The 17,098-nt window shown below is 52.0% G+C and overlaps 1 protein-coding gene across 1 annotated transcript; it reads right to left on the bottom strand.

Annotated features, from left to right (window-relative positions):
- Positions 1-4,095: 4,095 nt before the first annotated feature.
- MORN3 (MORN repeat containing 3) lies at positions 4,096-14,251 on the bottom strand. Its single transcript, XM_069497411.1, has 5 exons — positions 14,107-14,251; positions 7,832-7,989; positions 6,161-6,320; positions 4,365-4,549; positions 4,096-4,170 (listed from the first exon to the last, which is right to left on the bottom strand). The coding sequence occupies exons 1-5, from the start codon at positions 14,249-14,251 to the stop codon at positions 4,096-4,098; spliced, it is 723 nt and encodes a 240-aa protein (XP_069353512.1).
- Positions 14,252-17,098: the final 2,847 nt, after the last annotated feature.

The following is a 17,098-nucleotide window of genomic DNA, read 5'->3' as shown; positions in this document are numbered from 1 at the left end:
TAATGTCCTTTCTAGCAATGCTTTTTCCACTTCAGGATCATGTATCACAATGACTTGTCACATCTTACGTCTCCTTTAGTTTGGATCAGTTCCTCCGCCTTTGTCTTTTGTAACATGTTTTTGAAGAGTCCAGGCCTGTGGTTTTGTAGAATATCCCCTCAGTTTGGTTTCTCTCATGTTTTCTCATTACTACAATCAGGTTGTGTATTTTGGCAGGAATATTACGTGAGACTATGTCAGGATCCCTTTGAAATAACAAGAGTAGTTAACCATTCTGTGCAGATGCTGTTCTAAGCATTATACATCGACTCAATTAACCCTCAGCATCCTTGTGAGATGGGTACTATTATTATCTCTATGTTGCAGGTAGCAAAATTGATGCGCAAAGCAGTTCTAGGATTCGAACCTGGAAAGTCTGGCTGAGAGCCTGGGCCCTCACAGAAATCTCACCGAGGAGGATTCTGGCTTTGCTTGAAAATTTGGAAGATCCAGCCACACTGGGCCCACCTTGCAAAGCAGCAATGAGCAGGAGTAGAATTGCAGCTACCTTCTTTCTGCCCCAGGGTCTGTTATTGTCATCCCCACCACTCTCTTGTCTCGCACCAGGCCAACTGCACTTAATGCCTCCTTAAGCCTTCAAGTTTGAGATTTTTGTCTGCCCTAGAAACCCAGTGTGTAAAGTGGTTCTCTAACAGAAAGTGCTCTGGCTAAAGCGAAAGGTGGGTGCAGCATTGGCAAGCCTAGTATTTGCCTCCCTCCCCTTCCCCAAGATACTTCCACTGAACCCTCTTTTTTTCCCAAAAAATATTAAGGGGGTACGAATGTTTTTGGTTACATGGATCGCTTTTGTAATGCTTGAGTCACAGCTATAAGTGTGCCATCACCCAAATAGTGTTCATTGTACCTGTTAGGTAGATTTTTTACCCTTCCCCTTGTCCCCCCTGAAACCTGACTCTTGAGGAACACAGTTTGGAAAGTGTGGCCTTAAACTCTCCTTGTACAGACAAGGACATGGCCCATAGCAGCTTTGTGGGCTGAGTGGGGAAGGGACCTCCTTCCTACTGTAGCGCCTGCATCCTGCATCGTATGCATCACGATCCACCCTTCTTCCTGGGATGGAGAAGAACTGGGCAGGGGCCCTTGTGTGAACCCAACACTGCGCCCCAGAGAAGGCCTGGACATCCTTTACACATTCCCCTAAGGTAGCCACCTCCCTACTTCTGCAGAGACATGAGGTCCAGCTGGAATAATTTCTGGGCTGTGATCCTGTAGTCTTAGATTCTTTCCTAAACTTGCTTGGACTTAAGAATCACCCATTTGGTTGGGCATGGTGGCTCCTGCCTGTAATACTAGCACTCTGGGAGGCTGAGGTGGGAAGACTCACTTGAGGTCAGGAGTTTGAGACCAGCAAGAGCGAGACCCCATCTCTACTAAAAAATAGAAAAAAAATTAGCCAGGGGTGGCAGTGCATGCCTATAGTCCCAGTTTCTCAGGAGGCTGAGGCAGGAGGATCGCTTGAGCCCAGGAGTTGGAGGTTGCTGTGAGCTAGGCTGACTCCACAGCACTCTAGCCTGGGAGACAGAGTGAGACTCTGACCCCCCCAAAAAAGAATCACCCACTTGACTTGTGAAATGCAGATTTCCAAGCCCTCCCCGTGGAGATTCTGATTCAAGTTGGTCTGGGTGTGTCTCTGAAATCTAACAAGCAGCCAGCTACTCTCACACCCAAGCAACTTAGGTAAACACAGCTAGTTACAGCATAGTCTCTTTAACTTCAGTTTTATTTATCCCTTGAATAGGTAATACATTCACTTAGTTCCAAATAAAACAGTGAAAAGTTACTCTCTCACCTTTGTTCCCAGGTCCCCAGTTCTCCCCAGAGACAGCCATTGCTGCCAGTTTATTGTGTTCCCATCCAGTGATATTTTATACATAAACAAGCACACCCTCCCCCTACTTTTTCTTAAAAAATGGTAACCCTCTATAGGTAAACCTCTGTACACACACTCTGCATCCTAAAAGCACACAGACCTAAGTGTAAGCACAGTAGTAGCTTGGTGGCTTGTGAACTTCTCTGAACCTCACTTTCCTCCTCTAAAATGGCAGTAAAAATAGCAGGACGCCTTACAGGTTATTGGGGAGTCGCAGGAGAGAAGGCTTGTGAACCCATCAGCACAGGGCCTGGCACAGAGTAAGCACTCTGTATCGGGGATCACTGTTCATTCTGCATCCCAGGTGGCCAGGCTTGGCTTCCTGGTACCAGAGGTACAGACTGAGAACCACACCCTGGGTGAGGCCACCCCACTTGACTTAGGGGCAGAAAGAACCTCTGTAAAGTAAATGAGCATCTATTGAGACTTTGTGCCAGGCACTTGCTGAGGTCTTCGTGAGCATCAGTATATTTCAGGGTTTCTCAACCTCAGCACTTTTGACTTTAAACCAAGTAGCTCTTCTGTAGCATCTTTATGTTGTATTCATAGCATGTTTAGCAGCATCCCTGGCCTGTACTCACTTGATACCAGTAGCATTCTTACCTGCCAGTTGTGACAACCAAAAGTGTCAGACATTGCCAAATGTCCCAAGGACAGTGGGGTGAGGGTGGGGATGCAATCACTCCCAGTTTAGAACGCTGCCTTACTCATCCTCACAGCACCTAGCCACAGTAACCCCAGCTGGTAGATATTGTTACTGTCCCACAGCACAAGTAAGGAAACCCAGAGAACAGAGTTTGGGTGACATTCCCAAGAACACACAGCTCTGGGATTCACACCCAGGCAGTCAGCCCAGAGCCTGCCTCCTACCTGTGCAGGAGAAGCCCTTGTCTCGGGAATGCTGTGGAGCTCTTCCTGCGTGTCTGCTCTGCGATTGGCCTCAATATGTGTTACTCCCCATTGTTACATCTGTTATCAGAGCCTCAGAATACTCTTGTGAGCTCTCCTGAGTCCCGTTTTGCAGATGGGACAATTGAGATCACCTGGTCACACATCCAGAAAATCAGGGGTCCTTGGCCCCAGCTCCACGCCAGAATCACCTGGGGAACTTTGTGACAGCCCAGGCCTCGCCCCAGGTGAATTAGGTGGGAATCTTGGGGACCTGGGCTCTTAAAGCTTTTAAGGCTTCCACAGGATTCCAGGGTTGAGAGCCCGTGTGTTAGGTTGAGAAGCCAGGTCAGGAAGTTTTAATCTCAAATCTTGGCGGCCAGTGTGGCGGAATGCAGGCTCTTTCTCCTCTCCGGACTGTCTCAGAGGTCAGAGATCTGCCCTTTCTCGCCCAAGATGAGCCCAGACAGCCCGAGGCAGGGTGGGGGGGGGGGGTGTCTTCCTCTTCTCCACCTGCGATCCCTCCTGGGTCCCTCCCACCCCTCCTCACACTAACAGCGTCAGGCTCACGTCACCTGGTTCTTCTTTATTCTCATGCACTCCGGGATGAGATCTTAGGACCAAGGCCACAGCAAGAGGGTCCCTAAGGCCAGCTGGGGAGAGAAGCACTGGCCCCTCTGTTGGCCAAGAATGATCCAGCGCTGGGGGAGTGAGGTACCCTCTGAGGGTGCCAAGGGTGTGCCTAGAGCTACTGCTCATTCCTCCCTCTGGAGCCGCACCGGTCTGAGCGGTTGGGTGACATGGGCTTGTGTTTCTCCTGAAGCTTTGGTGTTCTCTCTGCAGCGGTGAGGGAGACGGTGGCATTTGAAAGGCTCAGTACCAGTGCCTTCTCAAACCCTCACTTATGCCAACCCCAGAAGGGGCTAGGACTGTACCCCACTGGAAGGATGTGCAAATGGAGGCCTGGGGCCTTACTCAAGGGCATCAGGGGCGAGCAGACCAGCTCACTCTAACCCAGGCTCATGCCAGTCGGCCCAGGGTGCAAACAGGAAGTTTGGGGCAGGACTAGAGTGCACTGGTCTTTGGTGAAGTGGGTTTTGAAGGGGGAGGAACCAAAAAGGACCAACTAACTGGCTTGTTGGAGACAAGAAACCTGACCTCTCTGGTCCTGCCCTGAGCCCTTTGGAGACCCCAAGAGATCTGGATGCTGTTCTGGGCCCTGGAGCTGCCTCAGCCACGTCACAAGCTGGCAGGTGTGCCCACCCCCTCGCCCGACATCAATCTTCTTCCTCTGTCTTCTTGAACATGGCCAAGGCTTCCTGCAGCACACGGTCAGGGTCTAGAATTTTGACCTGGAGGGAAATAGCAAGGGGTTGATTTTGAGAGCATGGAAGACCCAGGCTGCCAGCCTCATCGGGAGCTGCCAGCCTCGCTAAGGATGCCCCCACTGAAAACAAAGCCTGGTCTGTTCCCTGTCTGGGCTGGGCACAGCTGGGCGTGGCAGGGGGGTGCTGGTTTCTGTCTCTCCCTGGCTAGGGCTGCCCACCTCAGGAATGGGGAACTGGGTGGGCTCAGGGGCCTCATCACGGCCAAAGTCGATCATCGTGCCGCACTTGGGCACGTTGTCCACCCAGAAGCCTTCAAACAGCTGCCCGTGGTCCAGGTGGAAGAAACGTCCCGACCCGTTCTTCATGCCTCGCTCCCAGTAGCCCTCATAGCGGTTCCCGTTCTCTGGAGGGGGAAGGACAGGAAGGGATGTGTGCCAGGCACACCACACCAGGCTAGGCCACCAGGCAGGGCCCTCCGCCAGCCGTAGTGTGCTGACTCCTGCTGTATACAAGTATGAGCTTGTCATATTCTCAGTGAGCACTTACATGTTAGGCACCACGCTAAGCACCTTACAGATAGAAACCTCACAATAACTAGGAGTTTTATCCTTTCTTTATGGATGAGAAAACCATAGCACGGTATAAGCAAATGTCCTGAGGTCACACAGCTAGGAAGAACTCAAGCCAGGATCTGAACCCAGGCAGGATGGCTTAAGAGTCTAGACCCTCAGAAATGATGTGCCGGCTGGGCGTGGTGGCTCACGCCTGTAATCCTAGCATTTTGGGAGGCCAAGGGGGGAGGATCGCTTGAGGCCAGGAGTTTAAGACCAGCCTGAGCAAGAGCGAGACTCGTGTGTACCAAAAATCAAATACATTAGCCAGGCATGGTGGCGCACGTCTGTAGTCCCAGCTACTCAGGACGCTGAGGCAGAAGAATCACCTGAACCCAGGCCCAGAGAGGCAAAGCAACTTGCCCAGGATTACACACCTAGTGCTAAGAAGGAAAGAAAGTGGGTGCTGAGAAGAATGTGATTTCGGTGGCGTGGACAAGGATGGTCTCTCTGAGTTTGGGACAATGCAAAGATCTAGGGAAAAGCATTTTAGGAATAGGGAACAGTAGTGCAGGAGCCCTGAGGCAGAAAGCTGGGAGGAGCTGAAAGGAAGTTGGTATGAGAAAACCAAGGGACTCCAGGGGAAAAGAAGGGGAGGTGAAGCTGGAGGGGTGAGCAGGGCCAACTCATGTTGGGCCCCAAAGTCCACAGGAAGGGCCTTGAACTCAGCCCGAGGGTGACAGGCAGCTCTGGAAGGGTTGAAAGCAACGTGGCAACGAGGCCCAATTTGTGTTTTAGAAAGCTCACTCTGGTTGCTGTGTAGAGAGAAGATTCTCATGAATTACTCCTCCTCTGCCTGGGATCACCCCTGCAGAGCTCAATGCAAAGGCATTCCGGCTCTTTCTCTTCCTTCCGGTCTCCCTTCAAAGGTTCAAATACCTCCTCAGGGAGGCATTCCCTGACCCTGAGTCAAGCGAGACAGCCCCAGCCCTCAACGCCTTTGTCGCTTCCCAACACACCTTCCTGTTTTCTAAGGAGAATTCCTTAGCGCTTTTGCGGCAACAACCCACAGACCGCATGAGCGGGTGACACGGCCTCTCTGTGCCTCGGTTCATTTGTAACGTGGGCATGACAGAGCTCCTCTCTTGCGGGAGCCTGGAGGGGATTAAAGGAGCTCAGTGCTGTGCGAGTGCGGGCGGCGATTATGGCCCTAAGACATTGTCTTAGTTATTTGCACGTTTGCTGTCAGGCTCCCCTGGTGGAGTATAAGCTCTCTGAGGGGAGGGATGGGATCCTCTTAGTCACCAAACGCCGCACCCGAGCACGGCTCTGCGGGGGCGTGGCCAGCAAGACATTGGGGCGGGACTCACAGGGGCGTGGTCTGACGGGGCGGGGCGACCGGGAAGGGGCCGGAATGTGTTGGGGGCGGGGCCTGTCGGGACGGGTGGGGGCGGGGCACTCACTCAGGCGCAACATGCCCTCCCCGTGGGGCTTGTCGTTCCACCACTGGCCCTCGTAGATGTCACCGTTGCTGTAGTACATGCGGCCCCACCCGCTGCGCTGGCTGCCACACCACTCACCCTCGTAATACTCCTTAGGTCCGAAAAACTGGATCCCATAGCCCTGAAAGCACAAAGGTGCCCCTGTTCACGGCGCCCCCACGGCTAGGAAAGCCCACCGTCTTCCCAGGCACCCCCAGCCAGACACCTGGGCTTCTCACTGGCCTCCTTCTTCAGCCCTGCATCCAAGTGTCGTGAAGGATCTTCCTGCACTGTCCACTTCTCTCTGTCCCTCGGTTGCTGCCTTCACGCAGCCCTCCTCACTGGGCCCTCCCTCTCCTGGCCCCCAACCCCGCCTCCCCCCAATGCATCCTCCATACAGCCGCCAGATGATCTTTAAATCACCCCCTGATCACGTTTGCCCCTCCCACTCTGATTTTGACCCAGAAAAATGAACATTAACATCACACCTAGTGTCCAACCACAGAAACTCAGGGACTCCTTGCAGACCACACCCAAGGAGGGTGGCTTGAGCAGCCCAAGTGTATCCCTCAAAATCCTGATCCCCACAGAACCCTGAAGGCCCCCACTACCCCCTCCTCACTCTCACCCCAGGGCACACACACCCTGTCCTTTGACATCTCCTTCCCTTTGCCATTTCTGCCTCCAATCCTCCTCCCCCTTTTTTCTCCCTTGCCAACTCCCAGCATCTTTTGGGTCCCATCTACAGGAAGCCTGCCCTGAATGCTCTAGGTTGGGCTTAATGACCTTCCTCTGGCACCGAGAAAAACATCTACCCAACACCATATTATATGTAAATTGTTTATTTTGGGCTTTCTCTCCCCACTGGCTAACCAGCAATCTGGGAGCAGAGAACATGAAATCCTGGCCTCTACCACTTGTTAGCTGTGTGACCCCAGGCAAGACATTTCACTCTCTGAGCATGTTTTCATCAGTAAAATGGAAATCATGATGATGATAAGTTGTGAGAGTTCACTGAAGTACGAGGTACATGTTCTAGGCTCACAATAGCAGCTGCCCAAGTGCAATACTGTTATGATTATGTCTCCATGGGCTGTGGTGAGGATGCATCCAAGTTTTTAAGGGTGACTTCAGGGAATCTGTGCCCCGTTCAGGTGTTTATGGGCTGAACACATGCCTCTGGCTGGCTTCTGTCCCCCAGGATCTTCTCCTCTTGCCAAGGGTGTGGTCCCTACTCTCTCTCACACCCACTTTTCCCACCTCCCCCTTTATGCAGGCCTAACAGTACGGGGATTCTCAGAGAGAGGTGCCCAGGGCACAAAAGCCAGGAAATGAGAGGGGAAGAGGGTGGAGGAGACTGTGCCCCCACAAGCCTGGCTGCCTTCTGGTAGCCACAGTTTCACGGGCTCCTCCCTGGGCCTTCTCTCTTGCTTCCTGTTTCCTGGGTTTTGTTCTGAGAAGTCTTGACAATCCCCCCACCTCCTTCCTTCTCCCACCCACACGCAACATTGTCCTCCTCGCCTCAGACTACTCCTGCCCTTTTCTCCCAGGCCTCTCTGACTGTTCCCCCTACACACACACTGTCATACTCACACACATAGAGCCTGGCTGCCAGCTCCGCCCATGCCCCAGGGCGTGCTGGGAACCACTCACCGATTTCTCATCGTCTTTCCACCACCCTGAGTAGACTCTCTTGTACTTTCCAGTCTCTTGGTCGGGAAGGCTGAGCGTACCATAGCCATCCCGCTTCCCAAACTTCCAGTCTCCCTCATAGATGGCTCCTTTCTTCTTCCAGACTTGAGTTCCTTTCCCTGGTGACACACAGAGGGGCCAACACTGCAGATTTGGCCACCCTGGGGGATGGGGGGCAGTGTGCTGCCTGGGCCCCAGGGAACCCTAGACGGGACAATTCTTGAGCCCTGGGACCGGGTCTGTGCATCATCTCTAGATGCTCAGCACCCAGGAGAACCCAGGAAAGTTCTATTTCTACAAACAGCGGTTCTCCAGCCCTGTGCCCTGAAGCTAGACTGGTAGGGCAAACCTCAAGTAGAAATCCGCCCCTGCAGCATTTCAGCCTTGCCTCTTAATAATACTGCATTGATACCACAGGTGGCCAGGCGTTCCAGAACAGTCTGCATGTTTTCTTCAGTTCTCCTAAACAGACATGGTGACCCATCTCCTACCAATTCAGCCTCCTCCTCCTACCCAACTCCTACCTTCCACACTGATCTCCAACCACTGAGGCTTCCATTCTGTGCCTGGAACATGCCAGCCGTGCTCCTGCCTCAGGGCCTTTGTCCCTGCTTGTCCCTGGGCCTGTAATACTCTTCAGTGTCACTCACTCCCTCCCTCCTGCCAGCCTTTGTTCAAATCTCATTTTCTCAATGAGGCCTACCCTGAACACCCCATTTAAAATGACAAGCCTCCCCCTCCCCCTGCTCTGTTTCTTTCCCCATCACTTATCAGCTCCTAACATAATGGATAAGTCTTTTTGTTTGTCCTTTCGTGTCTAGCGTCTGTCTCTTCAAGGAGAATGTGAGCTGCAGGAGGGCACAGATTTGGTCTGCTTTGTTCACTGCATTGCAGAACTGTGCCTGGCATGTGGTAGGTGACTCATAGGTGTTGAACAAATGGATGAATAAACGATCTGTGGAATACTCATATGGACCAATTCATGTCTTAGCCCTTAACAGCCTGGGAGCAAATCTGACATTGTCCCTTTGCACTTTGTGACCTCAGGCAAGTAACTTAGCTCTTTGGGCCTCTCTGGGCCTTAGATTCCTCATCTGTAAAGTAAGGGTAAGAATATTTTATAAGCCAGGTGTGGTGGCTCACGCCTATAATCCTAGCATTCTAGGAGGCCGAGGCAGGCAGATTGATCTCAGGAGTTCAAGACCAGCCTAAGCAAGAGCGAGACCCTGTCTCTACTAAAAATAGGAAGAAATTATATGGACAACTAAAAATATATATAGAAAAATTAGCCGGGCATGGTGTCGCATGCCTATAGTCCCAGCTACTCGGGAGGCTGAGGCAGGAGGATTGCTTGAGCCCAGGAGTTTGAGGTTGCTGTGAGCTAGGCTGACGCCATGGCACTCTAGTCCGGGCAAAAGAGTGAAACTCTGTCTCAAAACAAAAAAGAAAAAAGGATATCTTATAGGATAAACCTAAGTGTCAGATAACAGATGAATGAATAAAAAAAATGTGATACATATAATAGAATATTATTCAGCCTTAAAAAAGAAGGAAATCCTGACGTTTTCAACCTCATAAATGAACCTGGAAGGCCATTATGCTATTAATAAGTGAAATACGCCAGGCACAGAAAGACAAATACTGCTCGAACTCAGAAACAGAAAGTAAAAGAGTGGTTACCAGGAAGTGGAGGGTGGGGAAATGGGGAGAGGTTCAGTCAAAGGGTACAAAGTTTCAGGTTTAAGAGGTATGAGAGCTGGAGACTTAATGTACACCACGGTGACTATAGTTAATATTGTACACTGCACTTGAACTTCGCTAAGAGAGTGGGTCTTCAGTGTTCTCACCATACACACAAAAAAATGGTAATCATGTGAGGTGATGGATATGCTAATTAACTTGATTGTGGTAATCGTTTCAAAATGTAGACTTTTATCAAAACATCGCATTGTACACCCTAAAAATATATAATTTTTGTCAATCATACCGCAATAAAGCTAGGAGAAAAAAGATCCAATTTTGTTAGTAATTACAGGACCATTCAAATTTTCTGTTAAAAGAAAAAAAGAATATCTCACGGGTTTGCTCTGATCACTAAACTCGAGGATATATGCAGAACACTTAGAACAGGGGCTACAGATAGGACACATGATGGCCATGTTAGCCTTTGTTATTATATTTGCCCTTGAGGAGCCCATGGTCTGGCAGGGCCCACACTGCAGGGGACATCTGGTTGTTTGTGCCTGTCCCATCCCCCCTCTTGGTCCTAGTTTTATTTCCTTTGGGGAACCACCCCTCCCCCACTCTCAATCCCCCGGGTTCAGGTGGGGCTGGCTCCGCCTCCTGGCGGGCTTAGCCAATCAGCGTATTCTACCCACCCAGGGCAGATTGGTTCAGTGAAAGGCACGTGACCCGAGCTGGCCCAAGGAGACTGGGTGCATGTCCTTCCTTGGAGCTATTGGCGCTGGGGGTAGGAGTGGGGTGTCAACCTGACCTGGACGCCAGAGAGAGGAAGCCGGCCTAAGAACGAACCCAACAAAGAGGAAAACAAAATGAGAAATGGAGAGAGAGACCAAGTTCCGGCGACATTAAGCCTCCGAATCCAGCCATGGCTGGACCGTTGGATTCGGTCGAGGGGCCGCACTAGGGGATCTGGAGGGCCACATGTGGCCTTGAGGCCGCAGGTTCCCCACCCCTGAAAGCCACCCTAGATTGAGTGTCTGTCTCTTGCAGATGAAACAGGCCTGAGGAATACCTGCATAGATCGGTTTCAGTATTCCAAGGTAGGTACTGAGGTGGAGGTAGGGCACTTAGTCTAATGTGAGGCCCAGAGACTTCCTAGAGGATGTGACCTTGGAGCCGGGAAGGGCAGTCCAGGTAGAGGGAACTGCATGAGGAAAGGTGCTCATGACTGTGCCTTCTGTGGGCAACTGTTCAGCCTCTCCTATTGCAGGCAAATGCAGGAGACTCCTATGGGAATCAGCAGGTTATTAATCAGAAAGGAAAGGTGCCTTTTCTGTCCTAGTCCACTTTGAAAAATCCCAGTTCTCTGATTGGCACAGTTGGGTTACATGCCCACCTCTGTGACCAAAGTGGGAGAGGCCTATTATTAAAAGGTGAAGAGTGAGTGCAGGAGGCATCCAGGAGTCCAGTTAGGAGTTGATGTGTAGTCTACCCTCTACCCTGGGGAAACTCCTAGTCTACCAGGGAAACAAACGCCTAGCATAGGAGTCCGGAGACCGGGATTTAAGACCTGGCATTTTCTCTTACTGTTTCGATGACTGTATCAGTTGAGGGTTCAGAGTTCAGATGATGAAACAGAAACCACACTAGGTGTTTCAAACAGAGAGAATGTAATACAAGGGAGGGAAGCACTGAGAGAGTCTATACAGGAGACAGGCAAATTAGAGCCCAGCAAAGTAGGAAAAAAAGGGGAAAAAAAAAAAACAATAAGAAGATCCCCATGAGGGTTAAAAAAAAAAAAAAGCTAATTTTTTTAGCTTCTTTGCTAGCGCACAAAGGTGATTTGCTGAAGCTGGATGTCTGTAAGAGTCCTGAGTGGTCTCCCTGCCCCCACCACATTCACGACACAACAGCCAGAGTGAGTGTTACAGGACACGAGTCAGATTGTGTCAGTCGTCTGCTCAAAATCCGCCCCGTGTCTCAGAGTAAAATCATCATGGTTTTATGAGGGCCTGTGTTATCTGACTTCCCTTCCCCACCCCATTGCCTCTCTGACCTCCTGCTCTTCCTCACTCTGTTCTTTGAACAGAGCTGCTCCAGCAGTTCCTCCCACCTGACATGCCAGTCCCTGCAAACATCCACTTGGCTGTCTCCCTCACCTCCAGGAGAACCTACCTGCTCACTGAGGTGAGACCCCCCCCCATTTAATTCTGCAAACCCAGAACCCCATTACCTTAACTATTTTTGTTTCCATAAATGTACTACCTCGAACATACTACATTATTATTTATTATATTTATTGTTTGCTGTCTGTCTAGCCCTGCTAAACATAACCTTCATGAGGACAAGCATCTATGTTTTCTTAACTGCTACATCTCCACAGTATTTAACATGGTCCCTGGCACACAATAGGTGCTCAATAAATATTGTGAAGTTGGTGTGAGTTGGGTTATTCCTAATTCATGTGGACTCATGCATTCAACACATTTTTGGTGCACCCTACTCTGAGTGTCAGGAGGTGAGGATGTAGCAGTGACTAAACATGGCCCCAGCTTTTAAGCCATGTCCTGTTTCCCCCTGGGATAAAGGCAAAAGTCACCATGGCCCATGAGGCCCTATATGGTTGGCCCTACTGACCCGCCCACTCTCTCTCCCCTTGCTTACTCACACTGGTTTCCAGTCTGTTCCTTGGTCAAGCCCCACTGCCTCTTAATACTCCATTGCCAAGAAGGCATGCCCCTCTGCCTGGTGAATTCATTCCCATCCTTCCAGGCTCAGCTGGAGCATCACCTCTCTATGTTCCCACGGCCCCTTCACATCTGGATGCCACCACTGGATGGTATCTGGATCTGGATGTCAACACTTTCAACCCCTTGACCTTGAGTAAGTTACATCCTCTCTGAGCCCCAGGTGCCTCATCTATGACATGAGGATATTCCCTTACTGCGCAGGTTCTCTGCAAGACTGGCAGCTCCCTGAGGGTTGGGATTATGCCAGCTGCCCAGCACAGGGCCTGGCCTGGACCAGGAACTCAATAAGTATCTGTGGAGTTGTCCCCACCCTGTGTGATGACTCTCTTGACACTTCTAATCTCGTCAAACCACAGCAACTCACTTCAATGTGGTCAAAGGGTGTCTTGAAGAGAGGGGGCCCAGATTCTCCAACAAGTCTGCTTTCGGCAGCCCAGGCCTGCCTGTCAGCTCTGGGGCTACACCTGCAGGTCTGGGGGGAGGCTGCACTCACCCGATGGAAGGCTCACAGGGCCACGCCAGCCCACTGTCCTGTCACAGTTGCAGAAGCCGAAATCCAGAGAATGGGATGTGATTTACCTGAGGTCACAACTACTTCATGCTAGAGCCCGGTTCAGAACTTCAGTGTCCTGACTCCTAGTCCAGGGCTCCGTCCACCCCACAAGGACTGAAAAACACACCAGGCATCTTTAACTGCACACAGAGTTCAGGACAGCTGAGCGAAATCTCGCCTTTAAGTAAATGCTGACGGTGGGTGCTCTGCCACCTACTGGGTGGGGTCAGCCTTGGACAAGGAAGCTTTCAAATAGTGATCCCTGCCACACTCAGCCTTCAGAGTTCCAGGAGTTCCCCTTCTGCACAGACCCTGGGCTACACACTTGATAGGTGTCATTTCTTTTCTTTACAAATATTATTCCCATTTTACAGATGAGGAAACAGGCTCAGAGTGGCGTAGTGACTCACTCCAGGTCATGGTTGGTAGAACCGGCATTCTGACCCAGGTTTACGGACTCCAAAGCACTTAACCCAGGAAAGCAGGAGAGCCGGGTGGACACGAGCACAGATCTGGAGTTGCAAGACTAGAGTGAGCAGGTGTGCCGCGTTTTTGAATAAAATCTCTTATCTTTTCCCCCATCAAGGTTTGGTATCACCAGGCCCTCCTCGCCCCCTGCTGGTCAGACCCGGAGCTGGCCCAGTTAGTCCAGTGGGAGCTCTGTTGGGGGGGGGCGGGGATGAGGAGGATCCTCCCTCTCTGCTCAGACCCTGCGCTCAGCCGCTCCCCTGTCTGCAGAGCATCAGCACTGAGTCTGCAGCCCAGAATCCCAGTTGAAAGCCGGTCACTGGGGGGCTGTCATTTCCTCCTGCCAGCCAGCCCTATGCCCAGCCCTAGTCTTATTATTTTTTTTTAATGTTTAGTATGTTATGTTTTACTTTTTTTTTTGAGACAGAGTCTCACTCTGTTGCTCTGGGTAGAATGCTGTGGCATCATCATAGCTCACTGCAACCTCCAAGTCCTGGGTTCAAGTGATCCTCCTGCTTCAGCCTCCCAAGTAGCTGGGACTACAGCCACAGCCACCACGGCCAGCTAATTTTTCTATTTTTTGTAGAGATGGGGTCTTGCTCTTGCTCAGGCTGGTCTCGAACTCCTGGCCTCAAGCAATCCTCCTGCCTTGGCCTCTCAAAGTGCTAGAATTTCAGGCCTGAGCCACCAGGGCCCACCTGCTCTCTGCTTTCTTGGCCCTGATCGAGCATCATGGCTCGGACCCACCTTGCCCACCCGAGCCCATGAAGGTCCCCACTCACCGTGTTTCATGTTGTCATTCCACTGGCCTAGATAGTGGTCACCATTCACAGCGAACACCTGGTGCCGCAGTCCGTTCTTCTGGGCCTTCCGGTCCCACCCTTTCCACAGTGGCTCCGACTTTTTTGGGCATTTAGAGACCGGCATGGTGGCTGCTTCTGCAAGGCCGGAAGGTGCTGGCAAGTGGTCAGGGACATCGGGGGCTCAGTGTGCTGTGTACTGCCAGGATCCTCGGCTCAAGGAGGGTGAGTCATGTGTGTTCTGGTCCCCAGGGCAGGTGAGCAGCCCTTGGTGGGGGTCTTTTAGTGCTGGACTGACCCTTGGCTATCCCCTCCCTTGCCTCTCCTGGGGCCCCTCGGGGGGTTTGATGGCACAATCGCTGGGGAACCCAGGGAGACCAGTAGGGCAGGAGGGTTTGTGATGGCAGCAGGGGAAAGCTGGCCCTGGAGTCAGGGTGCCGGTCACATATTTAATAACCACTGTGACCAATCAAGTGGGTGCTGGCCCCAAGGCTGGAGCAGCTCCCAGGGGGGCAGGGCAGTGTCAAGCACCAGGATCCACTCCAGGGGAGCAAGGGGGCAGCCAGGCCGAGCTTGCCTGGCAGACAGCTGTCAACTGCACAGCCTGCAGGGGTGCCCCCGGCCCAGCACCCAGCGCTTTGGTCCTGCCTTCTCTGGTGGATGGGGCAGTGGCAAAGCCCCAGGGCTGGCTTTGCAGGGGTCTGCAAGCTGTTGGGAGAGCCCATCAATAAAAGATGCTGCCTCTAGAGTGACCAACTGTCCTGGTTTGTCAGGGACTGAGGGGCTTCCTGGGACCTCAGACTTTCAGTGCTAAAACTGAGACAGTCCCAGGCATACCAGGACTGTTGGCCACCCTTCTACCTCTGACCTCTAAACTCTGCCTGGGCATGCTGTCCCATCACCTGGTTAGGTTTTTCCACCAGACTTGGGTCTCCTCCCAGCTCTGCCTGGTACAGCTGCAGAGAGACTTTGGGTGGTCCAGAGCCTCTCCCTAGCGCCTGGGAGTCTCCTGTCTGTTCTATGCATGTCCCCAAGATCTCAAGTTCCACTATTTGTGTCTGTCTGTCTGTCTCCATGGGACTTGTGCAGGTTAATAAGATGATCTTCTCCAAATCCCAGGCACCCCTGCTCCCCTTCAGCAAACACCAGCTGTCTTCCTCTGTGGGCTCTGGGGACTGCACACACACACACACACACACACACACACACTCTCTCTCACTCTCTCCAGTAGTGCTAGCATCAGATACTCAGCCCTCAGCGTACACAGGTACTGACCAATCAGGATGAGCTCAGGGATGAGCCGGTTCCTGGAAATCATGGTGTCCCAGGCACCCACCCACCTGGGGCCAGCCACATGGCTGCATTTGCAGCAGTGTTTGTACAGTGGGTCACAGTGCTTCAAGACCCACCTAAATGGCACCTTCTCCTTCTCGGAATGCCTGGGATCGGAACCTGCCAGCCTGCCCTGCCCTCCGCCCCCAAGAGAAGGAACTCCTTGAGTGTCAGGGACTGTGTCTTCTCTCTCTCTGTCTCCCACCACTTACAGTGCCTAGCGCATAATGCCCTCAGCCAAGAAGAGCCAGGTGGGGTCTGACTGCACTCTTTTCTCTTTTTCTCTTCCGCCTCCCCTTCTCCCCCTGCCATTCACCCCTCTCCATATCATAACCTAGACATGGTGTGTGTGGGGGTCATTGTTTCATGCTCTGGGTTGAAAGACAAGCAGGGGGAGGGCACCTCCAGGAATCTGACCAGGCCCTGGGGCCTGTGCCACACTGGTTGTCACATATTTTCACAATCATGCCTGGGAATAGAGCAAATCATTCCAGGCAAAGAAAACACCAGAGCAAAAGCTGGGAGGGGCAAAACAGCGTCAGTTCCTAAATTTTATGTTGTTGGGGTTTTTTCCCTCCTATTTCCAAGTACCACTTGTACTATTATTAATTTTTATATTTAAATTAACTCACTGTAAAAAAAAATCAATACATACATCCGAAAAAGGAGACATTGTTACATATCACTCGTATAAATAGAAAACCAGTATCAGGTACCCTAAGGCAAAGGTAACTGGAAAAATAAAAACACTAAAAAGAGCCAACTGTAGTCTTAGCGAGGAGGCTTACAGTTGGCTGAGCTCCACGGTCTCTGCGGAAAAGAGAGACTGGCAAACGTTAAGAGAGGTGTTAATGCGGTACTAGCCCCAAACTGACACTTTCTCTCTGGCTTACTCAGAATTGTAAGGGAACGCTGGGTGTTACTTAATGTTCACCAGTGTAACATAAATTATGCTCCATCCCACACTTTCGGGAATATAGCTGCTACTGGAGAGGAGGTTGCGGTCCTAATACCTGAGCTGTTTAAAGGAAATGAAAGTTTTGCAATTGCAACGGCAGCGCCAGACCCTGCCTAGGTTGTTTTGATGCTAAATAACAATAAAGACCACAATGGAAGGTGGAGGGGAGCGGGGCCCAGACGGCCGGGGGTGAGTCCCGAGTCCCGACCTGCGCCCCCTGACGTGCACTCACCCGGGGGTCGCAGCCTGCAGCTCGCGCCGCGTCCTCCCCTCCCCCCGCTCCGGCCTGGGTCGTTATGGCAACGCGCCGCCCCGGCCAAGCAACCTGGCGGTGCCCGCCCCTTCCTGCCCAGACCTGGTAGCGGCAAAGTTTGAAGGGCAAACCCACATCACAGTGGTTCTTAGTCTGGTGGGGGTCGGGACTGCTTTGAGCGTCTAAGGGAAGCTCTGGAGACCCTCCGCCCCTGGAGGATGGATGCATGCACATCACCTTACACAAGGTGGCTCAAGTCACTCCGCTCTCGCCCTCCGGTGGCCCTTCTTGTTTCTCAGGGTAAACGCCACACTCCAGGTGGCCTTCGAGGTCCTGCCTGAGCTGCCTACCCCCTCCCGTTTCCTCTCTGACCGTGTCCCCTGCTCCTGGCACCCAGTCTCTGATGGAGCGACACACCTGCTTCCGTGTGG

Source organism: Eulemur rufifrons, chromosome 21, assembly GCF_041146395.1.
Source record: "Eulemur rufifrons isolate Redbay chromosome 21, OSU_ERuf_1, whole genome shotgun sequence".
NCBI lineage: Eukaryota > Metazoa > Chordata > Mammalia > Primates > Lemuridae > Eulemur > Eulemur rufifrons.
Note: the sequence above shows the minus strand (reverse complement) of the source record. Positions and strands in the feature narration are given on the sequence as shown.